Below are 27,950 nucleotides of genomic sequence, written 5' to 3'. Positions count from 1 at the left end.
TGCTATTAATCTATCCAATCAAGAGCCGAGAACCCTGGGCAGAGAGGGTGAGGGTGTCTCCGCCGAGGGAATGAATGGGCTCAGGTGAGTAAAACGGGGGGCTGGGGGCTCGTCAGTGTCAGAAATTTTTTTCACCTTAATGCATAGGATGCATTAAGGTGAAAAAACACAAGGGTTTACAACCCCTTTAATTGAACAAGCTGAGGTTAGAAGCTGATTGGTTTCTATGCAGATGTGAGCCTGATTTTGCACTCTCCAACTTTAGTAAATGAACCCCATTGCATCTCTCTTTCTTCATGCAGGGAAAGATAAACAGACAACAGTGTGTAAAACTAATAATAATAATCATAAAAAGAAAAGAAAAAATAAATAAAAAATACCTAGATCAAGGGTCAAACTAGGTCAGTGCCAGAGTTAATGTTTGGGTCAGGTAAAGGCCAAAGTCAGGGTCAAAGGTTAAGGTCAAAGGTCATGGTCAGTATAGCTGGGGAGGATTTTTTTTAACCACTTTAAGACCGGGCCTCTTTTTCAGATTTGGTGTTTACAAGTTAAAAACACGTTTTTTTTGCTAGAGAATTACTTAGAACCCCCAAACATTATACAATTTTTTTCTAACACCCCAGAGAATAAAATGGCAGTCATTGCAATACTTTTTGTCACACTGTATTTGCGCAGCGGTCTTACAAGCGCACTTTTTTTTTTGAAAAAATTCACGTTTGTTGAATAAAAAAATAAGACAACTGTAAAGTTAGCCCAATTTTTTTTATATTGTGAAAGATAATGTTACGCCGATCAAATTGATACCCAACATGTCACGCTTCAAAATTGCGCCCGCTCGTGGAATGGTGTCAAACTTTTACCCTTAAAAATCTCCATAGGCGACATTTAAAAAATTCTACAGGTTGCATGTTTTGAGTTACAGAGGAGGTCTAGTGCTAGAATTATTGCTCTCACTCTAACAATCACAGTGATACCTCACATGTGTGGTTCAACCACCGTTTTCATATGCGGGTGCTACTCACGTATGCGTTCGCTTCTGCACGTGAGCTCGTCGGAATGGGGAGCTTTAAAAAAAAATGTTTTTCTTATTTATTTTATTTAATTTATTTTTACACTGTTTTTTTTTTTTTTTTAAATTGGGTCACTTTTATTTGTATTACAAGGAATGTAAACATTCCTTGTAATAGAAAAAAGACATGACAGATCCTCTTAAATATGAGATCTGGGGTCAAAGAGATGTATGGGCGGAAGTGATGTTTTGACGTCGCTTCCGCACTGCTATGGTATGGAGACAGGTGGGGGCCATCTTCCCCTCACTCATCTCCATACCCAGCCACGGACAGGTCCCGATCGCCTCTGCCACTGCCGACAGCTCCGGTAAGCGGCGGAGGACACGGGAGAGTGGTGGGAGGGGGGGATCAATCTCCCGCTGCCGATAACGGTGATCTCGCGGCGAATCCGCTGCAAAGACCACCATTATCGTTAACCGATCCGCCGCCTGAAGAGATGAATACCTCGGTTGTGGCAGCAGCTGCTGCCATTACCGAGATATTCCTCTTCAAAGTCAGGACATATATAGTCGTGCGGCGGTCGGTAAGTGGTTAGTTATGTTTTAACTTAGTGTGAGTGTCAACTAGTATCAGTGGGGGTCATTTACTATAGCGCTGCAGCGCTAATTAGTGCTAAAATGGTATTCACTATAGCGCTGGTAAAAAAATACTCCTAAAATCAAATTTACTATAGTTCCCTGAAACCAATTAGCGCCCAAACCCTTACTCTGCTAAAACCAGGAGTAGTGCACATGGAAATAATGTTTAGAGCATGATATAATTGCCTAAATAGTACTGAAATATGCGGTATATTATTTAAAGATAATCTGTTTTTAAGCTGTGTGAAAAAGTAATTTCTACACTGAAATATCTTTAAAAGTCTGAGAAGAGATAAATTCCCTGTTGCCAACACAACTGAGCATGCTCAGACCTGCAAATAGCTCTCATTTTAGCTCCAGTGTCTTTTTTTACAGGGCACTATAGTAAATGACAAAATGAGCGCTGTGTTAAAGAGCATTTTTTGGATGTGAAAATCGGCGCTATTGTAGTCCAAAGTTTTAGCTATTGATTCTAATGGTACGATTGTAACTTCCCCAAATAAACCCTTTTAATGTTGAGATGAAATGTATCTTTCTCTGACATAAATTTTCCTTTGCAACATTGTTGCTTCTACTTAATCTATTTTGTTTTTAAGAATGCTAGAATGTGGAATGTTTTCATGTTTTGGTAAAATATTCTTTTCTCTGTCACTTTCACTTGTTACTCTCCGTCTCACAACAACCTTTACCCAAACTGACACAGGTGTCTTTACAATCCACAAACAATACCATTGCTGATGCAAATTTAAAATGAGTCAACATTTTTTGTGCTTTTTATTATTTCCAAATAATCATAATTTGAGCCCAAAAAATGTGATATGTGTACCAACATCAGAAATCAAAATGTAATCCTCAAAAATTACACCCACCCACAAAGAACCAGCAAATATCACAGAATAAATCAAGAAGAATAACTCTTGAGTAATGTAACTCTATCACCTGTATGTTCAAAGAAATGCAGTATTTATGTGTATTTATGTGTAGGAGGTTTTCACATGTGGCAGCTCTGTGGCTTAGAGGTTAGAACTTCTGCTTAGCATCCCTGAGAGAGAGTCTGGGTTTGAATCCCAAACATGCCAGTTCATGTAGAGAAGTTGTATCATCTCCCAGGTACTAAACCTATGTCTAAATGTAGTATTTATGTGTAGGAGGGTTCCACCACCATTGTAAATCTTGCCAGATACACTATCTAGCCAAAAGTATTGGGACGCCTTTAATGGCAGCACAGTCTTTGTCCATAAGGTTACATTTTGATTTGACCCACCCTTTGCAGCTAGAACAGCTTCTAGGAAGGCTAGGAAGGCTGTCCAGTGCACAAAGCAAGGTCCATAAAGACATTGATGAGTGAGTTTGGGGTGAAGGAACTTGACTGGCCTGCACAGAATCCTGACCTCAACACAACAGAACACCTTGGGGATGAACTAGGACAGAGACTGTAACCATGCCTTCTCGTCCAACATCAGTGCCTGACCTCACAAATGCACTTGGAAGAATGGTCAAACATTCCCATAGACACACTCCTAAACCTTGTGGACAGCCTTCCCAGAAGAGTTGAAGCTGTTATAGCTGCAAAGGGTGGGCCAAATGAATTTTGAACCCTACGGACCAAGACTGGGATGCCATTACTGTTCATGTGCGTTTAAAGGCAGGCATCACAATATTTAGGCCAATATATTGTATATTGCTTGTGACACTGAGCATGGCTATGGACTTAGGGCTGGTTCACACTACAGAGATGCAGAAAACATGTGTGAGGCTGTCTGTTGGCTAAGTGGGTAGCAATTCTGTCTAGCAGCACTGGGGTTGTTGGTTCAATTCTCCAACATGCTAATGCTTGTGTTGAAGTTTATGTGTTCTCACTGTGTTGGTTGCTCACCACAATCCAAAGACATGCTGGTATTCTATTTGTCTCCTGTCGAAATAGTCTCTAATGTAAGAAAGTTAGTTTTGGACTTTAGATTGGAAGCTCATTGCAGCCAGGGACTGATGTTAATGTTTGTTAGTACTAATCATGCCCAGGGACTTGGACATTTAAAATTGTAGGGTTACACTGCATAGGTACAAATGCTTAGAAAACTGTTGCTTTGTTTATGTGCATGCAAATGGTCTTCGATCTTTGGCCTGTAGTTGGAGATTTGATGCACATAGCCAAGGGCTAACACAGTTGCAAATAGTATTATGTGTTCCTGCTCATCGGGTGCAATCACTTTAGACATACATGAAGAGACAGATTGAAAGATATTGATGGGCGTGTACTTCTATTGGGCGTGTGTCAGTGTACTAACAATACAACCTATCTTATATAAAGGTCTGCAGTAGAGGGGGTCTTTTGGCCTGAGAAGGCCAAGTTTTTTTGTTGTGATTTGTGGGGGGTTGAAGGAATGGTATTGTGCCCATTGAAAAACGCCCAACTAGTGCTGTTTGTTTGCTGAAATTCTTGTGCATTTTTTCAATCAAAAGTGGGTTTATGTGGCCATGCTGTCAATGTTGTGTGTGTATTGTTTCTATCTGACCATGCAAACATGGTTTGGGAGCATGTGCTGACCTTCTGCTCTTTTATCTCATTGCTTAATCATGTACACAAAAATGCAGCTTCCAGCAGAACATACTCACCAATGTATGTATGTGTGTGGATTGTGGGCTGGTGGTGGGTGTTATATATTGAATACTTGCCTTTTTTAATATGTTGGAATGCTTTGTAAGAATAATGACTGTTAAGTATGTTTCTATAATCTTGCAGATAAAAATGTGATGTGTTGCCCGTTATACATTGAAAGTAAAGCTGTGTCCACTCTAAGGTTTAGACAAATTTTAGATTGTAAGCTCCTATGAGCAGGGCCCTTAAAACCCAATTGCTAACTGTTTTGCTAAATGTAGCATCATATATCTTGTAGACATTTTTTTGAAGCTAGTTGATTAATGTACATAACGTTGTTTCTGCTGGCAAAATAAAAGTACATTTTTGAGCTTGTTTGTTATAATTTTTTTTCTTCTTTCTTTCTTCTTTTTAATTAGTTTTGGAGGTGGCGGTTTTGGGGAAGTGCAATATATTTCTTTTATATCTAATTTCTATATGTATTTGTGCACCAAAAAACTAATCTCTTCAGCACACCTGCAAGTAAATGATAAAAGTGGAATCTTTATATAACAGCTGTGGAGAATTGCAAGAAATGAATTCAGCTGGTGGATAGGCAGTGTTATGTCAGACCTGGTTCACATTGGTGCGATTTGACATGTGATTTGACATGTCAAATTGGTGGCAATTGCACCATTCTAAATAAGGCGGTGCAGAAATTTCCAAAAGCAGTTTCTGTACTAATTTTTGGCGACTTTGGGTATGATTTTTATTGACATCAGTGCAGAAACCTGCACAGATGTCTCTGAAATTCCCCCTGCAGTTGGGACTGACGTGTTCAGCTGATTTCTTCCCGCTGTGAGTGTGAACCAGGGCTCAAACTGGGCCTTTGTAATTCAACTTCTGCTATCCCGCAGGGACACCATTTCTTATCGAACTCCCTTAACCACTTCAGCCCCAGACAAAGCCATTTTTTGCAATACGGCACTGTGTCGCTTTAACTGACAATTGCGCGGTCGTGCGACGTTGTACTCAAACACAATTGACTTTTTTTTTTCCACAAATAGAACTTTCTTTTGGTGGTATTTGATCACCTTTGTTGCGCTATAAACAAAAGAAGAGCGAAAATTTTGAAAAAAAACACCATCTTTTTTACTTTTTTCTATAATAAATATCCCACTTTAAAAAAAAAAAAAAATTCCTCAGGCCGATATATATTCTACATATTTTTGTTTAAAAATATCGCAATAAGCGTATATTGATTGGTTTGTGCAAAAGTTATAGCGTCTACAAAATAGGGGATAGATTTATCACATTTTTATTTTTTAATAGTAATGGCAGCAATCTGCGATTTTTACTGGGACTGCGATATTGTGGCGGACAAATTGGACACTTTTGACACATTTTTGGGACCATTGACAATTATACAGCAATCAGTGCTATAAAATGCACTGATTACTGTACAAATGTCACTGGCAGTGAAGGGGTTAACACTAGGGGGCGATCAAGGGGTTAACTGTGTTCCCTCACTGTGTTCTAACTGTAGGGGGATGGGAATGTCTAGGAGGAGAGACAGATCAGTGTTAATGCTTAGTATGAACATACGATCTATCTCTATTCCCCTGAAAGAACCAAGATTTGTGTGTTTACACACACACATCCTACTTCTCGCTCTGTCACGAACGATCGTGGGTGCCCTGCGGTCATTGCATCGGCTCCGGGCACACGCTGCGGGTGCGTCCTTAGTGGCCAAAAGGAAAAGCGACGTAAGGTAACTTCGATTTGCCCAGCTGAGCCAACCTGCAGCAGTAAAACTGCGACAGCTGGTCCGGAAGTGGTTAAGTTTACCTTCAAATATCATTATATGTAGAAATACAGATTTGCATATGTGCAAGGAAACAAAAATAAAAAAATTCTAATCGTGGTTGCGATCAAATATTTGCAGCTGCGATCAAAAGAGCATGGTTTCACCTTCTGACCCGAAAATTAGTCATTGTAATTACACGGAAGTTCCTGTGCTGGTCAGGATCTACATCTAGGTGGACATGGCGAGGTCCCTCTTTAGCAAAGAGGAGGTACTGTTCATTTTCCAGTAAGTGTAGGATATGTACTTGTGCTTTACGCAATGTGGGGGTGGATGTGGTAGTTAGATTTGGTGTGGGTGGGGTTCATTGATTTGTTTGGCATCACCACACATTTGCTTCTGGCCCATGTGTACACATCACTACCTACATTTGTTCTGCTGAAGTTAATCAGTAAGGACTATGCAAATATAAATTAGAGCTCCTTTCTATTAAAACATATATGACTCGTTTCACAGTTGGGCGACTTTCCCATTCATATCTGTGCTACTTCAAGTTGCAACAACTTCAAAGTAGTCCCTGTACTACTTTGGTGTGACTTTCATGTGACTTGAGGTACATAGGGTGCAATATTACACAGGCATTCCCAGAAGTTGGGGCCAAGTTGCAGTAGCAAAGTGGCAGCAAAATAGTGTGACTTTCAGGTCGCAGCAGTGTGAATGAGATTCATGGATAATACCTTTGAATTTGGCCCTATTCTCACTTGTGCATCCTGCAAGTGGATCAAATTCGTCCCTGCACTACTTTGGTTTGACTTTAATGCGACTTGAGGTCCATATACCACAAGATTACACAGGCATTGGTCGCACAAGTGCAAATGGGGCCTAATTCAAAGGTGTTATCAATGAATCTCATTAGGTTCCTTTCACACTTGGCCGACCTTTCATTCAACTTGAGGTCCATAAGGCCCCTTTCACACTTGTGCGACCTGAAAGTCCCATGATTTTGCAGCGCTTTTTGCCTCAAATTTTATGGGATTTGAAGCAATACCAGTGTAATCTTGAGGTCTATGGATGCAGGAGTCGCAGGACAAGTCAGACAAGTGTGAAAGGGGCCTTAGGGCTGGTTCACACTGCTGTGCTGTCCGACATTGGATGTGATTTGCCCTACACTGCAAATCACATGTAATGTCTGTGTGATGCAAACTCAGCCATACAGATTGTATGGTTGAATCTGCATCGCATTCGGACCAAACTCGCACAGGACCCTTTTTTTGGTCCACAGCAGAATCGGATCGCATGGTTGTTGTCTGAATTTGCAGATATGCGATATGCAAACTGATTTGGGGGTGTCATTAGCTTTCTACTGACACTTCCAGTATGCTTTTTGCGGCCAGTGCATTTTTGGAAATGTTTTTTTTCACGCGATTTGCGTGTAATAGATTTCAATGGAACCGCACCAGAAATGCAACTGTTGCGTTTGTGATGCGATTTTTGATGTGTTTTGCGGTTATTATTTTGACACTGTATATAGCTGGTTGCCAACCAGGGGGCCGGGAAGCCAGCCGCCGCATCCTTAACAACCAATCAGTTATCAGCTGTCAGCGGCTTCCCCACTGAAAGCAAAAAAAATGCCAACGCAAACAAAAATGCATGGCCCCCTCATCTATACCAGGCCCTCCGAGTTAAGTATGGATTCGGAGGGGCCCCCCTCACCAACATTTAACAAAAATGGTGTGGGGGTCCCCCAGGTCTATACCAAGCCCTTTAGGCCTAGTATGGACCTGGAGGGTACCCCCCCACACCAAAAGTAAAAAAAAATCCATACCAGACCCTTATCCTAGCACGCAACCTGGCAGGCCACAGGAAAAGAGGGGGGGAAGAGAGAGCATCCCCTTTCCTGAACCGTACCAGGCCACATGCCCTCAATATGGCGAGGGTGCTTTGGAGTCCCCCCAAAACACCTTGTCCCTATGTAGATGGGGACAGGGGCCTCATCCCCACAACCCTTGCCCGGTGGTTGTGGGGGTCTGCGGGCGGGGGGCTTATCAGAATTTGGAAGCCTCCTTTAACAAGGGGGCCCCCAGATCTTGGCCCCCCATGTGAATGGGTATCGGGTACATCGTACCCCTACCCATTCACCAAAAAAAAAGCAGTGAAAGTGCAGATTTTTGGCAATTCCTATATTGTAAAATAGCTCAGTAGGAACAACCATGCAACAGGTGAAAAGATTATAATCATCCCCTACTGTGATGCAACACAGGCCTCCCACCTGTACCAGCCCTCCTGGAAACAAGTGCCACCAGGGACCCGCCCATAGACCCCAGCTGCCCTGAGTGACACACACCCAGCCACAACCTTCCCACCATGAAGGAACCCCCAAACACTCTGGACGCTAAGACCCATGCCACACATGACGCTAATGCCCAAATGTTACTTGCCTGGCTCTGCCCCCCGGCCCCCCCCATGGCCAGCACCAAGGCTCGTGATAGATACCTGTATCCCGCACATGAAAGCGGGGAGAAGCAGAGCCTGCTGCATGTCCACCCAGTAGAAACTAAAATGTGGAAGTGACGTCAGAAAGGTTGTGCCAACAATAACGTTTGTCGACCGTACACGAGAGAACCGTTGACAGGCAATGGAGGATAGAGGGTGGGTTTAAATACAGCCCGACTCCTCCTACAAAAACAGTCTCACCTGCAGTCAGCCTTCCCATTAAAAATGTCTTCTTCTTTCCCCCGCTTCTTCCTCCATCTTCCTCTGGTCTTCCTTCGGTTTTCTCCTTCTTCCTCCAGCTTCTTCTTCCCCCGCTTCTTCCTCCATCTTCCACCGCTTCTTCCTCCGCTCTTCTCCATCTTCCTCCAGCTTCTTCTTCCCCACTTTGTCCTCCGGTCTTCTCCTCTGCCGCTCCTGCCACCGACCTGCTGAACATGAAAACAATGAACCCCCTCCGACGCTGCAGTCAGCCGATCTGTCTGGTTCCATAGCTCATATATCATCAATAACTATGGGGTATGGCCGCTGGATGATGTCAGCAGGAGACCCCCTTGTGACATCACTGACCCATCATGCCCCGCCCCTTTAAGTCACAAGGGGCGGGGTCTCGGAGTGATGTCATCCGCCCCATCGCAGCATTGGTGGAGGTTCATTTTTTGTCGGAGCAGAAAGACCGGAGGACGGACTGAGCGAAGAAGAAGCCGGAGCAAGATGGAGAAGATGCAAAGAACTTGCATATAATCCTTCAGTGAGAGCTTCGGATTTTGCAGGTTCGAGCCCCATTGACTTCCACTATTTCCGCATATGTGATCTGACAGGCATGTTTGCCGGGAATAGCGCTGCTTTCCATTTGCATTAGTGCCCAGTTTCTGAGAGTTGAAGTCTTAATTGACCTTAATTGGGCGCTATTTTCTGGGACTGCAAGATTATTTTTCGCCCCTACAGTAAATGACCTCCCAGTGTGTTTTAGGTAGGATAAAAAAATAAAAGCAAAATACTCACTATTGTTTCTGGGTTGTACTACAGGTACAAACAACAACTAACATGCACATATGTGGAATTGCTGCGATCATCGGGAGCAGGAGAATTTATTTTGGGTTGTTCTTTGGTGGTAGGTTATGGTAGCAACAATATATAAACAGCTAAATTTAAAAAAAAACATTTTTTTTTACTATTTTAGGCCAGTTTTCTTTTGATAATAAAAAAAACAAGGGGATATCCATTGCCATTTGCCACCAAATAAAAGCCCAATTTGTCCTGAAAAAAACAAGACATACTCCAACTGGATGCACAAAGTAGTTGTGATGATATGTACATTTTAGTAAGACGTGTCAAAGTTGTAAAATTGTGCTTAGGCATTAACATTTGTTTTACACTTATACACAAAGGTGTTAAGCACCCTTGTCAGCGTTAAATGGTTTGTCTCATCCCTGTAACTGCAAGAGATCTTTTTTGTTCAGAAACAACAAACTTACTGATTGGATCACCAGATGAAAATAGAAGAAAGAAAGCCTTAGAAAAGGAAACTAATACAATCATCACAAATAAGAATTGGTAAGCTGCAATATCATAAATGCTTTAAGCTACATAATACAATATATATAATCTTTCACAGATGTAACAATGTCTATAGTGCAATCATTCCTCCTTTAATGTCAGAGCATTAATAAACACAGAAAACTCCCTAAAGGTCAGTTTTACTCAGCACTACGCAGTACTTGCTTGCTCGGCAGAGATTTGACACAGTAATTTTGATTAAGCGCAAGCACTAAAAAGAAAAAAAAAGCAGCTTTTGTTCATTTATGTAAGGCTTGATGATGAACATTATTCGGTTGCTGTGACCTTTTATGTGAAATGGAGGATCTGCAACCTGCATTACTCTAGCTGTAAATGAACAAAAGTTTGATAATCCATTCACTGAAGATGTTACCTTATGGCCAAGACAACTGTTTGACAAACAGACCTATTCACCGTTGTAAATATTAAATATCTGGGAATGTAGTATTTTTGTAATCAATTATTTTTTGTATTTTATTGATTCTGTAGGAGGCAGTAGGTTGCAATCACCATATCTGTACCTCAACAGGAGTGATCTTTAATCATAAAATATATTTTCGCTGCCACTTGCTGTTTGAGCTTGTTCCAGCAGGATGCGCTAGAGAGGTGTCATTTTGTGTTATGAATGTTTTTTGACCTGGCCAGTCAGTAGGCTTGTGTCTGGTGATAACAGCTAAGAGATTGGTTAAATATTTGGGACATGCCTGCTCTCTCTACCCTCATGGGCTTCTATCCTGTGAAGATGTTACAATAAAAGATCTGTATTTCTCCCCAGGCCTTTGCCCCTGGGGTTTTGAAAGAAACAGGGATCTGTGCTACTAGGAGGTATTTATGGCTGCTGGAGTCTGAAGAGTTTGAAACACAAAACTACAGAAAAGGTTGCCCAGACCAAAACCAGATGAAGAGTCCATGATAATTTTTTATATTGGTAAAAAAAAGCCATTAAAATGTAATTCTATGCTATTTTGCCAACAATTTAAACTATCTTGAATTCTGGTGCCATCCCCCAAAACTGCCACAAAGGAAGGGCCCTAGTCACCAATTGGTGTACATATGATCTCTCCAAATGTAGTGGGAGAGGTCCTTTCCCCTCTGTACAGAGGCTGACAGTATGGTAAAGCAGGTGGTCCTGGCATTTCCCATTATTGGGAAACACCGGGACTACAGCGGCATAAGTGGAAGTGACTCAGTCTAACAAGACTCAAACCAACAAACAAACAAGCTTGCCAACACACTAAAATAAACATACACCCAAAAACAAAAATAAGAATAAAATTAAAAGTACTGAAACAAAGGGAAAAAAAGTATATATATTATTCTGGAGCAAGTCTAAATTGTGCCTGGGCTAAAGGAAACAAGCTGCAACTGTCCCCTACAAAAGAAATATAATGACTGGTTGAGTGGGAAAAATACTCAGGAACCATTCCACATTGTCCTGCCTTGGAACATAAAGTTTCATTCACTAGTAAACAAGTCAGCCAAATTTAAAAATGATATTTTAGTAATAAGTGGAGCTTGGTAGGCTAAATTAGACCCTGGCTTCCGGTATTTCTACACTACTTCAACAGTGAGATCTGCCATCTGCCTTTGAGGTGTTTTGCCCACCTTTGAGCATCTTTACATCTTTTGCTGCATTCATCATAATATGGAATAAATAAGAAGAATGGTTCCCCATAATGGGAGGAACAGTTGTGCTAGCCCAGTGCAGACTAAAGTTATCAAGCATAAAGATTTCACCAATAAAGTCCCTGAGAAGCATAAGAACACTGTGCAGTAGTTTAAAATAATCTACCAAAGCTGAGAAATAAGCCTTGAGGTACCGACCATTTTAGAAATATGAATATACTTGGCCTTATGCCCTGTACACACGGTCGGACATTGCTCGGACATTCCGACAACAAAATCCATGGATTTTTTCTGACGGATGTTGGCTCAAACTTGTCTTGCATACACATGGTCACACAAAGTTGTCGGAAAATCCGATCGTTCTGAACGCAGTAAAGTAAAACACGTACGTCGGGACTATAAACGGGGCAGTAGCAAATAGCTTTAGTCTCTTAATTTATTCTGAGCATGCTTGGCACTTTGTGCGTCAGATTTGTGTACACACGATCGGAATTTCCAACAACGGATTTTGTTGTAGGAAAATTTTATAGCCTGCTCTCAAACTTTGTGTGTCGGAAATTCCGAAGACCAACTTTTAATTTTGACTGAGTGCGTATTTTGTATGATATTTCTTGGATTCGGGTACTCAGAGAACATTGTGGGTAAAGACAGAAGCTTTTACCCAGTGTTCGTCTGAGATTTGGGTTTGAACCGCTTCTTCACAGATTTTTTTAAATTTATCTGGTGAGTCGGAGTATGGCTGAGAGATCCAACTGTATAATGATGAGGTAGCCTTTAGTAATGGTGTTAGATTGTAACAGATTTGTTTGAAGATTGTGAGAGGTCTTGTCATTAGATTTTTATGCCTATTATCTTGGATAAAATTATGTAGTTGTAGATATGATTAAAAAGTTAGAGCTTTTTTGGTCAAATTCATTCTTTAGGCTTGTAAATGATTTTATATTTCCTTTTTGTGTACAATGTAATACTAGTAACAGTGTATTCCCTTTGGCTTGGGGTAGTGTATGGTTTTCTTGTCCTGGAGGGAAGTCCAGGTAATTTGCTATTGAAGATAGAGGGCTAGGATATGAAGTTATGTGATGAGGCAATGTTATGAACATTTTTTAAGGTTGTGTGTATTAACAGGTGATTTTTAAGTAAAGGTGGATAATGTGATGGGTCTGACCAAGGAAGGAATTGTGTATAAAAATTTTACCATGATCTTTCAAGTTCTACACAATCTTTGTTTTTGGTGCGGCAGTGCCAATCTATTATCCTGGTCAGGTGTGTAGCATAAAAATATTTTCTGAAGTCAGGAATTCCCATACCTCCTTTTGATTTGGGTAGGTGGAGAATTTTCAATTGAATGCGTGGTCGTTTGTTAGCCCAAATAAAATTTCTTTGAGCTGTCGTTAATCTTTTAAAGAAGATGGTTGGAATCTCTATTAGGAGAGCATGGAATAGGCACAACAATCTTGGAAAATGGTAGCCCAGAATTGTTTGGGGTTTCATTTTTTTAGATCCTCATCTATCCTTTTTAGTAGTGGTTGGAAGTTGTGTTCATGAAGGTGTTCTAATTTTGGGATTAATTTGATGCCAAGATATTTTAATGAGTTCTTTTCCCATTTAAGGGGGCAGTTTCTTGTCACTAATTGTTCTGTATTTTTTGAAAGGGTTAGGCTCATTGCTTCAAATTTATTTTGATAAATTTTAAAGTTGGAAAGTTATCTGAAAAGTTGGAAACATTTGTTTAGATTGGGTATAGAGATGTGTAGTTGAGTCACATATTAAAGTAAATTGCTGGCGTAGGTCGCTATTTTGTAATCTTTTATTGAAATTAAGTCTATGTATTGCTGTTTGAAAATTTATAGTCCTAATCAGGGGTTCTAATGCTAGAATAAATAACAATGGTGAAAGAGGACAACCTTGTCTAGTTCCATTTTGTATTTTTATCGGCTCGGAATAGGTATCATAAACTTTCGTTTTTGCGCAGGGGTCACTATATAGAGAGGACATCATCATCATCTTGTTGCCAAAACCAACACGTTTGCAGGTGGAAAACATATAGTCCCATGCTACCCTATCGAAGGCCTTTTCGGCGTCAGTTGATAATAAAAGGCATTCAATGGGTTTTGTAGTCTAGGTTAAGAGTTTTAATTATGTTGTCTCTTGCTTCTCATCCTGGCATAAAACCGACCTGTTCTGTGCCAATAAGTTTCTCCAGAAATGGTCTGATTCTGTTGGCTAAGATATTGGCGAGTATTTTTAAATCAAAATTTAATAGAGATATAGGTCTGTAATTGGCACAATCAGTATAATCTTTGTCTGCTTTAGGTATTACCGTAATGTATGCCAAAAGGAATTAGATAGAGTTTGGGGCCTTGTTGATATAGTTAAGAGCTGACTTTAGTGATTTAGATAACAGAGGTTCAAGCATTTCATAATATTGTGATGTAAGTCCATCTGGGCCTGGACTTTTGCCTGTTTTAAGATCCTTAATAACAGCTGTGACTTCATCTGGGGAAATGGGTTCTTCTAATTGTTCAATTTCTATTTGAGATAAGGTTGTCATGTTAGATTCAGTTAAGTACTCTTGGATTATCTGTTCTCTGTTGCCAGGAAGGTTTGTTGGTTTAGAGGGGAGGAGGGTATATCGTAGAGACTTGTATAGTAATTGTGGAACATTTCAGCAATTTTATTTGACTCATGGATTGGTTTCCCTTCCTTATTATATATACAGTGGATATTCCCTGATATTTTTGTATCTTTTAGTGCCTTAGCCAGATATTTACTTCCTTTATCTCCAAATTTGTAGTATATTGATTTTTTGAGAAATGGTGATCTTTTCATTTTAGAGTCCAGTATGTGTTGAAATGCCTTTTTTTATTAGCGATTAGATCTTGTTTTTTTTTCTGGCTAATGATTGTGTAATTCAATTGCTTATATTTTGGTCAGAAGGTTTTCAATATCCTTTTCTTTTTCTTTCTTTTTCCTGCCCCCCCATTTAATTAACTCTCCCCGTATCACATTCTTATGGGTTTCCCATACAGTTAAGGGAGAGACATCTGAGGTGTTGTTTGTATGGAAGTAATCTGTAAGGGTATTTTGGATGTGTGTTTGGATTGAGGGGTCTATTAGTAGGGAGGCGTTTAAACTCCAATTACATTTTTGCGGATTATTTCTTAATGTGTTAAGTGAGACGGAGATGGGGGCATGATCTAAAAGTGAGATAATTCCTATTTTGGCTCTTGCAAGGTCAGGAAGGTCTCTTTGGGTAATGAAGAAATGGTCTATTTTAGAGTAACGTTTGTGAGGGGCTGAATAAAGCATAAAATCTTTATCTGTTGGATGCAATGCCCTCCAAGTGTCAATCAATCTGAGAGATTTAAGTAAAGTTTTTACTTTTTTGAGGATTTTAAAGGCAATACAGGTCTTGCCTGATGAAGTGTCTTGATCTGGGTTTAGGGGAATGTTGAAATCGCCACCTAGTAAAATTCAGCTGTTGGCAAAGCCTTTAAGTTCGTCAATTATGAGTTGGCAAAATGTGATATGTGCTCTATTTGGGAAATACACATTTTTCATTCACAAATGTTCACCAAGGAGTGAATCTTCCAAGGGGTGCAAGTCCCTTAGCACTGCACCAATAATTGTGGGAAGTAATTATAAAGTGATCAGCACAGCTTCTTAATCATAAACATCAATAATAATAAAAAATGAATGCAAATATTGAATAACAGTGACGTGCTAAATGTCATAAACAATATGGTGCAAAATAATTAATCTATAGTGCAAAAAATTCTTCCAAGTGTCGATAAGGCAGTCCTTCCAATTAAATTTTCCTGCAAACATGTTTATGATTAAGAAGTTGCGCCGATCACTTTATAATTACATTCATCTATGTGCATTATGTACACTATAGGTCTAGCAGCAGTTTCATTTATCACTTTTTTGTTTTATTCACTTGGTAGCGTGAGGGACCTCACTTTTCATTTTTAATAATTGTGGGAAGTTTGATTGCTTTTGCTAGGCCTCCTTCCTACAGCCAGTTTTGCATACTCCATAGGAAACACCGTCACCCATATTTTATCACCCAGTGGTCCATTTCAGTCTGTTGATCTTATTAATTCATTGTCATCTGTGGTAAGTTACTACTGCTTAATAACCTCTGAATGCGTATTGCTGCATTGATTTAAATTACTTTGAAATATTCAATACAGCAGTGATAATTAAAAGTTGTGTTCATCGCCTTTACTTTATGTTGGGTATTGTTGGTAACCAGTTTTGTCTAAACCTAGAGTGTCAGAAGGGTTGAGGGGCTTGCAAGGTAAGGGTGGCTCCTGGGGACAAGCATTACTAAGCAGCCCCTCCAGGGGTATCAATGCACTTTGAATATGAAAGATGTATTAAACAGCGTTTTCAGTTTGTAGTGCTCAGATATAGTTAAGCTCTGCTTTAACCTGACAGACCCTGTCAGTTTTTATTATTGTCTGCGTCTTTTGTCCCAGTTGCTTGTTCTGTTGACAGTTGTAAACTTGATGGAGGTTCTTTCTTTACTCACTATACCACAAAGCTAAAGATTAATGTTTTGACTGCAGATGTGAATTAAAGCTCTTTTGGTCCTCCCTCTCCTGTGGGTCACAGGAGTGCACTAATTTCCTGTGACTCATATTGAGCCAATAGAGGGCTAAAGTTCACTGTCGGCTGACATCACTCACTCAGTCCAGGCTCTCGAAAGATCCAAACTTTAATGTTGACATCCACCCAGATTGCTGACCAGCAGCTGGCTCAGCCACTCAGTGCACTGCTGAGAGCCTGAGCCAACTGCTCCTGCCCCTTCCACAGCCCAGCCCTCCAGTGAGCACTGGAGAGTCAGAGCAGAGGTCTGGTGACTGACAGTTGGATCAATGCATCTGCCTAGGGGAGTAGGATTTTTTTTTTATCTTGCACTTCTCTTTTATTTTAATCCGTCTATTGAAAAATGCTTTAAAGGAGAAGTACAGCCAAAGCTTGTTGGGCTGTAGTTCTCCTGTGGATCACAGCAGTGCAGTTCCTCCTGTACTCCTGTGACCCATTTTCAGCAGACAGCGGACTGAAGCCCGCTGTTGGCTAACGTCACACAGCCGGTCTACACTCGGACAAGATTGCGACAATAAAGTCCGGATCCACCCACATGCCTGGACCAGCACCTGGCTCAGCCTCTCAGTGAGCCACTGAGAGGCTGAGCTGGCCGATCCCGCACCCTCCACAGCCCAGTGCTCCAGTGAGCAGGGGGTGCAGAGCAGACAGCAGTGACTGACAGTCACCAACTCTCTGCTCAGGGAGCTCTGAGAACCGAGTGATCGGCAGTGTTTGATCGCTCAGTTCTCAGTCTTAGAACCAGCGAGGGACAGATGCAGCATTGGACCGATGCTGCATCCACCTTGGTAAGTATGATTCTGAAATAAAAAAAAACATGCTTCTCTTTTAAGTTGTATGTAGTCTTCATTCCTGTCTATTGTCTTTCTACTTTTAATATTATAAAGAGTAGAAAATACAGATTGAAAGTGAATCAAGAGTGAAAAAAACAGACGTTGCTTTTTCATCTACTTCCCAAAAAGCCCGGCAGGATGTGACATGTTGCATTTTCAAGTCAGGAAAGGAGAAAAGTGCAACCATTAAGGTCATGCTGAGGCAGTACAAAAGGAACCAAAAAGCTGGTGGAGTTATGAATATTGTCCTTTTTTGCCCCTTGTGTAACCATAATTTTATGTAATACATGTGGCTACATCTGTGCTGTACACCAGTGGTTCTAAATAAAAGGGGCAAAACAATTTGTATGGATGCTGGAAGTGAGGATGTGTAAATACCGTCTGTTATAAGAAGGCAATGCTGCATCGTACAGTATTTTAGATGTGGGATTTTTGGTTCTTTGTGTACTGCCTCACCACAACCTTACTAGTATTGTTTCCCTGGATTCACATACACTACACCATAAAGCCAGTAAAGCCATATCTTTACACCAGTGGTATCTATAGTTTGGGAAAGAAAACGCAAACAAAAACAAGAGCAGGAGTTGCCACCTTGCTTAAACTATGAATCACTCATGTCATAGAATATACAGTATATGGCTATGGAATCTCCACATGTGACGGTTCTGGTGTTTGGTGATTGGCCTAGTAACACACTCCTCCACTTCTAGAAGTACTAATGGCATGACCTCCAGTAGGCACAGCACCTAATATTATTTTCTAAAACAAACCCTGTGCTGCAATATTTTTCTCTCTTTTAGACAAGTACTAGAAAACTAAAGCACAAGACATGTGTGTGCACATCTCCAAGGGGGTGTCAATGTAAAACAAAGTACAAAGATTATGTGCATATAAGTGCCGTAACACATGCCAACCTATCAGGATAAACCATTTAAGGATATGATTGCAATGAACAGAATTATTGCTGCTTTGTCCAGAGCATTTTCAACATTCATTACACTTTCTAATACAGTAAAATAAAAGGCCAGGCAAAACTTTATTTTCTAGCTTTCGGCAGCGTGGAGAAGGTTTAGAACCATTGTCAAGTTTTTACTGCTGTCTGTGTCTCCATTGGGGAGATCTCAACTATTCTTGGTGGATGAATACACTGTAGCTGTGCATAGGACATAATTGCTCAAGCTCTTGCCCCATAGAGGTGGTGTCCAATGTTGTCCATAGCAACACACTTAGTGGCTCTGGCAAGCACAGTTGAGCATGTGAATGCAAAAACATTGTCAACAAAATGAAAGCCAAGGGTCTCCGGACAAAACAAAATAGAATGGAAAGTACCTACACATATAGGCTAATTCTGCAGAAACATAACAAAATAAAATAAAGAGTTAGGGACCATAAAGCTACATGGTACCCAACACTAAGAAAAATAACAAGAAAAAAAATAGAAATTCCTAAATATACATGACAGTACAGAGTAGATCTATACCAGATTCATTGTGTTTTTGGAACCAATTCCATATTCCCATTCTCCCAATACACAGGTTGTATTATAACATAGAATATGAATAATTGACACATATATCTTTGTTTAAGGATAGAGACAAACCAAAATGTATGCCTTAACTTTCAGTAGGCTTTCAAAACATTAAACACAAGGAGAAGGCGCAAACACTATTTGTTTACATTAACCCCATGAGGATAAAGGAAGTCCATTAAAAAGAGTGCATGTGACATAAACGTTTCTAGTTGAAAAAGTTTATTCACCGAGGGCTGCCACCAATGTAGGAATAGGAGCCAGATTCCAGCAAAGCTGAAATAAACAAATAGGAGAGGCGCCTTAAGTGTAGGAGTAAAAACAACTTATTGGGAACCATACAATTGGCAACTCACATGTATGTGGAATAAAACAGGTACATCTGTGATATCAGATATCCCAAAGAATGTCATCAGTAGACATGGGCCCCTCCACTGACAGCGCTGTGTGCCAGTGGTTAGCTTGTCAAGCCTTGACAAAGGAGCATGGCAGCCATAACATTTGCAGCGGGCATGCTTGGAAACCAGTGATGTCATCGATCCACACCGCCCAGCCATCTGCACACCAAGCCTCGCTCTGGGACTATTCACCCCATGGCCGACTTTCCATCAGCGGGGGATACCACCGCCACTCAGTGCTGTCAGCGGAGGGGTCCAATGTCTACTAATGACATCCTTTGGGATATCCAACACCACAGATGTGTCTGTTTTAATCCTCGTACATGTGAGTTGCCAATTGTATGGTTCTCAAAAAATTGTTTTTACTCCTACACTTAGAGGCGCCTCTCCTCTTTGTTTATTTCAAAACATTAAATAATTTTGTAAGTTTATTGCAACTAGATTTGGGCTGGTTTTTGAACTTTAAATAAGTACTTCCACAAAGTTGACACATTTTAGGAAAATGTTAAGTGAATTCTCATATGGAGTGTGGCAAAATAAGCTGTAACCATCTGCATGCAAAATTATAGCATATTTAGGAAATGCTGATGGGCAACATCAAATTATAACTCCAGTAGGTCAACTACCCATGCACCTTCTGCAGAACCAAAGACGGATACTGTATGAGAAAATAAAAATGTCCCACAATTCAAACATTTTTAAATAAAAAGCAAAAACAAAGAGGTAGTCTAAACCTAATAAAGTGCAAAGTAAAACTTCAAACTATAGTATATGCTGAAAGCCAATCTACCCCAAAAATAACAGTGTTTTTATAATATTGTATGTATAATTATCTTTAACAGAAACTTACCGCCTCCATTCTTTCCACAGAGGTAGGGAAATCTCCAGACATTTCCTAGACCAATTGCATAACCAACACATGACATAAGGAAGTCAAATCTCCCTTTCCAGTTGTCTCTTTCAGGATCTTCATTTCTTTTCTTCTGCACTTTAACAACCAAGGTCTTGGGCTTATCATTTGTAATAGGAGCTTCACTAACTTCCGTAGAAATTTGTCCATCTGCCACCTTAGTTCCATTTGTTGCCATGTCTCTTGGTTTGGAATGGCAGTGCCTGGTACCCAGACGAGAGATTTCAGCACCAGTCCACGTGGACAGCAGCTTCGCGGCTCCCGGTGACTTCACTAGGGTTACAAAGGTGCTTGGAAAGTACTGTGTTGATGACTGCAGATGTATATCCCCAATTGGTTATGAGATTAAATGATGAGCTGCAAAAACATAAAAAGATTTATATTCACACTGCAATAACAAATTCTTTGAGAATGACTAAAAAGCTACTATCTTTAAAATACCTATATAATTAACACAAATAGGAATGATGATGGTACCAAATCTCAATTGATTACAATGGCACTATACTCCCCGAAATCAGGGTTTATCAGTACCAATCCTAAAAAAGTTACGTGTTTTTCTTCATTGTTAAATTTGAACATGAACAGCTTTAATTGAGCACAACTCCAAAAAGAGCAGGTCCTTTGTATAATTTACAGTAAATTTACCCTTCTGTGCCTGGTCATCCAGTCTGCAGCTACAAACTTTATCATCAAGGCAAGTTTCAGCTGATGCACCGTGATCTGTGATCTCCCCTCTGCTATAATGTATGTTGAATCCATGAAAGACTATGTGTGAAATCCTCAACATGTAAGAAGAGCAGAGAACAGGAAGTAGCCATGTAGGTTATCTGTTAATCCAGTTTGTTAGAAATCTATAGGTTCTTTTAAAGTAATGCTTGGGATCCATGGGATTTTTAAAGAACATGTTGCCAAAAGAATGCACGCAGCCCTCCTAATTATATATATATATATATATATATATATATATATAAAACATCTGTGGTCAATATCGCTGCTGCAAAATGTAAAAATGTAAGCTTCCCTGGATCGTGCTTAATGAGGAAACAGTCAGTATACTACAAGATTGGCAAACAAAGTTTGGGATGGTTTGCAACCCATTTCAACCTTCATCTTAGGCCCATTGCTCAGGGACCAGGGGCAGTGGGTGGGAGGCCTGTGGTGGGTATCTAGCCAGGATGACTGATTTCTTTTTCCTGTCTTTATTTCCCAATTTTTAGCCTTATTTCTTTGCTGAATTAGTAATCCATTGTTCAGATAAAGTGGGGGAAAGCTTGAATAATGGGTAATTCTATTACTGACACTATATGAATGAGTTGCAAGTCATAATAGAAGCAACTACAAGCAACTAGCATGACTGGTATCCTGTACTACATTTTATGCATTCTTACTATTTCTATTTATATGTGGTTTTCTATTTGTTGCACACGTTGGACAATATGTAAGGAGCATGTTCATATTCCAGCTAGTACAAAGCACCTTTACTCTACTATTTACTTAAAAAAAGTACTGAAATAATAACTTATTTTTTTCTTAAAGCTGTTTTTGGGTTTAGGTGTAACATTTCCTTGAGTTTAAAGTATAACTAAAGTCAACATATACTTTTTCTGATTTTGTATGTAGTAGGGGAGGGTAAAAATCACTGTCATTCCTTTTCCATTGGTTTTATTAGGGAGATATCCCTCCTGTGCTTTATTAGGTTTACAATGTGCATATGTTTACAATGTAAAGAGCATCCCCCTTTGGACAGTTGTCACAGAAGCACGTGTTCCATTGAAAGATTTCTTTTCTATTCCTGTTGTGGTAACAACTAAAACATTAGCATTTACCCTCCATTTCATTTCAGATGACATTAGGACAATTAGAGAGAGGAAAGGGGACAGAGACAGCAATAAAAACCTGACAGCGTTTTTAATTCCTCATCACTCTATCCAAATCTAAAAAACACTTTTGCCTAACTTTAATAAATGGGAAAGGGTCTACAAGAATCACTTAGTAGTGTAATAAGACAGAAGGTAGTAAATTAGGCTACACTTAACTCCTCCAAATTCATATATTTTGTCCCAGGCACTGGACCTGAGATAGAACTTGATTCCCCTCAGCTCCGGGCTAGTCTTATAATGTAGGCTGTAGTGGGCCTCTGTTCAAAAACATTTGTCTGATGCTGAGTCAAAGCTGGAGGCTGGAGTCAACTGATCACTTTTCTCTTGCAGTGGGGATACAAGGCAATATGCCTGGTGTTACTTTTGGGGTGTGGAATGAGCAGCTTTTTTTTCTTATTACAAACCATATTGGATCCAAACCCATCAAACAGGAACATAAGAGCTATGAAGGTCACATCAACTTCCCTAACCACAGGATCATGGAAAACACAATTCTGGTTATGTACTATTTATCTTTTACTCAAACAAACCCAGTGCACGGTCTACTAATGTGTAGACAACTGAGGCACTCCAAATGCTCATTCAAATCAATTAGAGTTAACATAAATCACATGTCAAACAATCCAGAATGATTATTATTTCTGAGTTAAGACCCATGGTGAATTTAAGCTATTAAAGCTTTTATTTTATTGAACAAGCAGAAACAACCCCAAGGATCCCCCCTCCTGTGGTGCTCTTATCCCTTGCTGAATCATGCCTACAAAGACTTGCATATGGCAAGGAAATGTTGAAGGTGGAAATTGAATCTGACATTGCAAGATATCTCACATTGCTAACATAATTTTCAGTGAAATTGGTAGACAACATGTTTAATTAAACTCCTACAGTTTTTATCGGCTAGAATAATCACACGCTGTGAAAGAATGTGAGCAATATTTATCAAACAGTTTTTGTACATGAACATCCCCTGTTAAAATATTAATTTGATTAATTTTGATTGAGGTGTGAATAATAAAAATCGAATTTAGGTGAGTGACAATGTCAAAATGAGCTCTAAATGGACACTGGTGTTGATTTACTAAAACTGGAGGGTGCAAAATCTGGTGCAGCTCTGCATAGAAACCAATCAATGTCCAGTTTTTTTTTGTCAAAGCTTATTTGAACAAGCTGAAGTTAGAAGCTGATTGGCCTCCATGCACATCTGCACCAGATTTTGTACTCCCCAATTTTAGTAAATCAACCCTTGTGCGTGTGTGTAGCTGTTGGACAGAGCCAAGGATGTTTTACATTTTTTAGTCTGGGGAAATATATTACTTTTAGTGTATGTATCTTTTACTGTTCCCCTTCATTCCGTCCAAAGTCAGTCATAGTTTATTCCACCTATAACCCAGCATTTCCCTGGAATTCTTCTAAATTCTGCACAACACTAACAGTGCTTGTGCTCTGTGTACAGTATTCCCTTTAATGTAAGGTCTGCCCACAGCCGTTCAAGATAGTGTTGTGCAGAATTTTGAAGAGTTCATGGGAAAGATCCTACATGCCTACAAGGAATAACTGATAGGAGCCTGGTAATGAGTATGTTTAAAATAATGACCAAGCTGCTGGCAGACAGAAGGAGAGAAGTAAAAAATAAGTGCGCTTAAATGGTAGCTATCATTTCAAGGCCTACTATAACATTAGTTTTGGTTGCGTATCTTTGAAATTAATTGCTGGCTGGATTTTTTTTCTTTGGCTTTCAGATTGCTCACATGTGAGATTTTGTGAGATTTTGCTATAGTAGTGCACCTCTGTCTCTTTTCAAAATGTCACTACATCCAATCAGTATTTTAAAGCTTATTTTTCTAATGGTCACTGTTTCATTTATCCATACACAACACAAAATGACTGTTATATCAGATTCTGAGAACCTAAACTAAATCAAGATGCTATCTTTCCAGAATAAACACTTGGGCCCATATAAATGTTTGCCTTCAGTCTGTCATGAATGTTACTCCTATCATGGCATCAACAAAACCTTACAGACATAATTCTGAATACTTAGGTATTTAAGCCCTGGGATTCATATTGACTTCCTGTGTGCTAATTGACACCTTAAAATTGATTCATGAATGTATGTATGTGTGACAATTTCCATTTGTATTATCTAACAAAACAGCAGTGTACAATGCCTTCACTGTACAATTTCCAATTCCTAGTTAAAGGGAGTAGTCGCGCTTGTAATGATAATGAGGTATGACGAACCCCAAACTAAGTGGAGGGAGTAGGAAAATCATACTGACCACAGTGACACTCTGATTTCTCCATAATTATCAAGTCAGTGACAAAAAATAGTCAAATTTAAATATCATGTCTGTGGTGGGCAGCCAGAGAAGGTGACATACTGTATTTCATAAAACCTCCAATGGAACGCAGATTATCCTAAGACACAGAATGAAGAAAGTTTAATGGAAAGAAGAAGCTAGCAGCAAAGCTGGACGTTAAAAATCTCCATTAGCCAGAATCCTCAAAAGGCTCCTAATGCGGTCCATTTATAATAGTTGGCCATAAAATGGTTTCAGTAAATATACATTCTGAGTCTGCTTTAGCTACTAGAGCCAAATTCATAATCCATAATTCTTACTGTAATGGGGTCACCTTTATAAAAAGTGATGTATAATAATGTATAGGAAGATTCCAATCAGTAAGATAGAAAACATGCCTATAGTACAAAGTTCAGAAGGCAGATGGGACACATTTACTCTCCTGATTCATGTTGGTGTTCAACATATCGTAATTTCATTCTTTGAAATAATATGTTGGTTGTTTGATTGTAAAACTTTGTCTGATGGAAATATTGATATATTATAAATAGCTGTCAGTAAGGTTGTGTCCACAGAAGTATAATAAAACACTTTCCAGTGCCTTCAATATACCCGTTCAGGCCCATTGATTGGGCATGATGATTTTGTAACTCATTTTCCAGTGACCATAAATGACTGCATTTGCAACTTTGCTAAGTATTTTTCACTTTTAACCCCATTTATTTTACTGATGCTTATTGTCAATTTTGTAGTATCTTTTCACTAAATATTTCCTGCACCATTTTTTTCTTTTATTAAAACTATATTAAAATTTATTACACTGAATCTCTGAATGCTAATCAGAGATCAAAAACTTTTGCCTCTTTGAAAAAAGCTACTGTGTTGTAAACTCTGTTCCATTCCTATATGGACATGACAGCGAGTGATATAGACATTTCCTTTAAAAGCTTTGAACTGCAACAGCAAATGCTGTGAACAATGAATAGTTAAATAGTAAGTGAGGTTGAAAAAAGGCACAAGTTAATCAAGTCCAACCTATGTGTGTGATTATATGTCAGTATTACATTGTATATCCCTATATGTTGTGGTCGTTCCCCCGACTCCCGAAACCACTGCCTGTGGAAGGGAATTCCACATCTTTGCCGCTCTTACAGTAAAGACCCTCTACGCAGTTTAAGGTTAAATCTAATCTTTTCTAATTTTAATGAGTGGCCACGTGTCTTATTAAACTCTCTTCCGCAGAAACGTTTTATCCTTATTGTGGGGTCAACAGTGTGGTACTTGTAAACTGAAATCATATGCCCTCTCAAGCCTCTCTTCTCCAGAGAGAATAATTTCAGTGCTTGCAACTTTTCTTCATAACTAATACCCTCCAGTCCCTTCAAAACTGTGACCATGAGAAAGTCTCTATTTGTATAGGGGACTCAGAAATCTTCCTGCTGGTGCTGTGCTATACTACAACAAAGTCATATGGATTAGCTCAGTGCAAGTGTCCATTGTTGCCTACTGGAAACGTTCACATTTATGTTATGTCATGTCTTGAATATTCACAGACATTCCTGGATGGGCAGAGTAGAAATGTCTTTACCCTATACAAACTTTTTATACCCTGCTGTAGATTGTTAACCGGGCCAAAAAAAGTGTACAATGTTGGAATTCCAGTTTAGTTACCTTAAACACAGTAAAAACTTTAGTTCATACACCCCTTCTAGGATAAATAACATATACTTAAAGCATATCTAAACCCAAAAATAAACATATAATATATTACAACTTATCGGTTCATAAAATTATAAACGCAACACTTTTGTGCTTGTCCCTATTTATCATGAACTGAACTCAAAGATCTATGACTTTTTCTATGTACACAAAATGCCTATTTCTTTTAAATATTCACAAATCTGTCTAAATCTGTGTTAGTGAGCACTTCTTTGCTGAGATAATCCATCCACCTCACAGGTGTGGCATATCAAGATGCTGATTAGAGAGCATGATTATTGCACAGGTGTGCCTTAGGCTGGCCACAATAAAAGGCCATTCTAAAATGTGCAGTTTTACTGTATTGGGGGGGTCCGAAAACCAGTCAGTATCTGGTGTGACTACCATTTGCCATACGCAGTGCAGCACATCTCCTTCGCATAGAGTTGATCAGATTGTTGATTGTGGCCTGTGAAATTCCTCTTCCTCTAAAATTCCTCTTCAATGGCTCTGCGAAATTGCTGGATATTGGCAGGAACTGGAACACGCAGTCGTATACGCTGATCCAGAGCATCCCAAACATGCTTAATGTGTGACAAGTCCGGTGAGTATGCTGGCCATGCAAGAACTGGGATGTTTTCAGCTTCCAGGAATTGTGTATAGATCCTTGCAACATGGGGCCGTGCAATATCATGCTGCAACATGAGGTGATGGTCGTGGATGAATGGCACAACAATGGGCCTCAGGATCTGGTCACAGTATCTCTGTGCATTCAAAATGTCAGACCCCATCGAATGTGAGCATTTGTCCACTCAAGTCGGTTATGACGATGAACTGCAGCCAGATCGAGACCCCGATGAGGACGACGAGCATGCAGATGAGCTTCCCTGAAAAAGGTTTCTGACAGTTTGTGCAGAAATTATTTGGTTATGAAACTGATTGTTTCAGCAGCTGTCCGGGTGTCTGGTCTCAGACAATCTTGGAGGTGAAGATGCTGGATGTGGAGGTCCTGGTCTGGTGCGGTTACACGTTGTCTGCAGTTGTGAGGCCAGTTGGATGTACTGCCAAATTCTCTGAAACGCCTTTGGAGACGGCTTATGGTAGAGAAATGAACATTCAATTCAAGGGCAACAGCTCTGGTGGACATTCCTGCAGTCAGCATGCTAATTGCACGCTTCCTCAAAACTTGCGACATCTGTGGCATTGTGCTCTGTGATAAAACTGCACATTTTAGAGTTGCCTTTTATTGTGGCCAGCCTAAAGCACACATATGCAATAATCATGCTGTCTAATCAGCATTTAGATATGCCACACCTATGAGGTGGATGGATTATCTCGGCAAAGGAGAAGTGCTCACTAACACAGATTTAGACAGATTTGTGAACAATATTTGAGAGAAATAGGCCTTTTATGTACATAGAAAAAGTTGAGTATCTTTGAGTTCAGCCCATGATAAATAGGAGCAAACATGAAAGTGTTGCGTTTATAATTTTGCTCAGTATAGATGAAGAGGCTGCATTCATCTTCTTTTGCCAGGCTATTTTTTCTTTAGTTTCACCTGACAATGGTTAATTACTGTAATGCAGAAACGACACTGTCACCCTGGATTGTTGCTCCTGATTTAGACTAAAAACCACCTACCACTTTCTCCCTATCTCTGCAACATGGGGGAGATTTTATATAGTCCACAGAGTTCTACTTGGCAGGGGAGATAACCTTGCTTTTTGTTGAAGCATAGGCAGAGTGCACAGGAAATTGTTTGTGGTGAATGTGTTTTGTTTTATTTTTTGCTCTGTCATGCACTTCAGGGGCAAGTTCTTACTTTGGTTAAGCCCATTTACATCACTATTGTTGTTGGTGCCAGGGTTCGGCATGTGGTAGACCGGGTTGATAAATTACTTGGAGAGGCTTAACATGACCTAGCTGTCATGGTCCACGTTGGACCCAATGACAGAATATATGGAAGGTGGAGAGGCTCCTTAATAATCAATATAAAGAACTAGGCTGCAAGCTGAAGGGAAGGACCTCCAAGGTGATATTCTCTAAAAATATTGCCTGTGCCATGCGCGGCACAGGAAAAACG

General features: G+C 39.8%; 1 protein-coding gene across 4 annotated transcripts in view; it reads right to left on the bottom strand.

Annotated features, from left to right (window-relative positions):
• Nucleotides 1-27,950, bottom strand: part of SLC6A1 (solute carrier family 6 member 1) — a 275,099-nt gene that overhangs the window by 140,073 nt on the left and 107,076 nt on the right. For all 4 annotated transcript variants that reach the window (XM_073592351.1, XM_073592350.1, XM_073592349.1 and 1 more), the window contains one exon: nt 19,927-20,343. In XM_073592351.1, the coding sequence (XP_073448452.1) occupies nt 19,927-20,164 (238 nt within the window). In that variant the 5' untranslated portion in view covers nt 20,165-20,343. The remainder of the gene's footprint in view (nt 1-19,926; nt 20,344-27,950) is intronic.

Source organism: Aquarana catesbeiana, linkage group LG07 (assembly GCF_042186555.1).
Source record: "Aquarana catesbeiana isolate 2022-GZ linkage group LG07, ASM4218655v1, whole genome shotgun sequence".
NCBI classification, from domain to species: domain Eukaryota; kingdom Metazoa; phylum Chordata; class Amphibia; order Anura; family Ranidae; genus Aquarana; species Aquarana catesbeiana.
The sequence above is the reverse complement of the archived record's forward strand: the minus strand, read 5'-3'. Positions and strand labels throughout refer to the sequence as shown.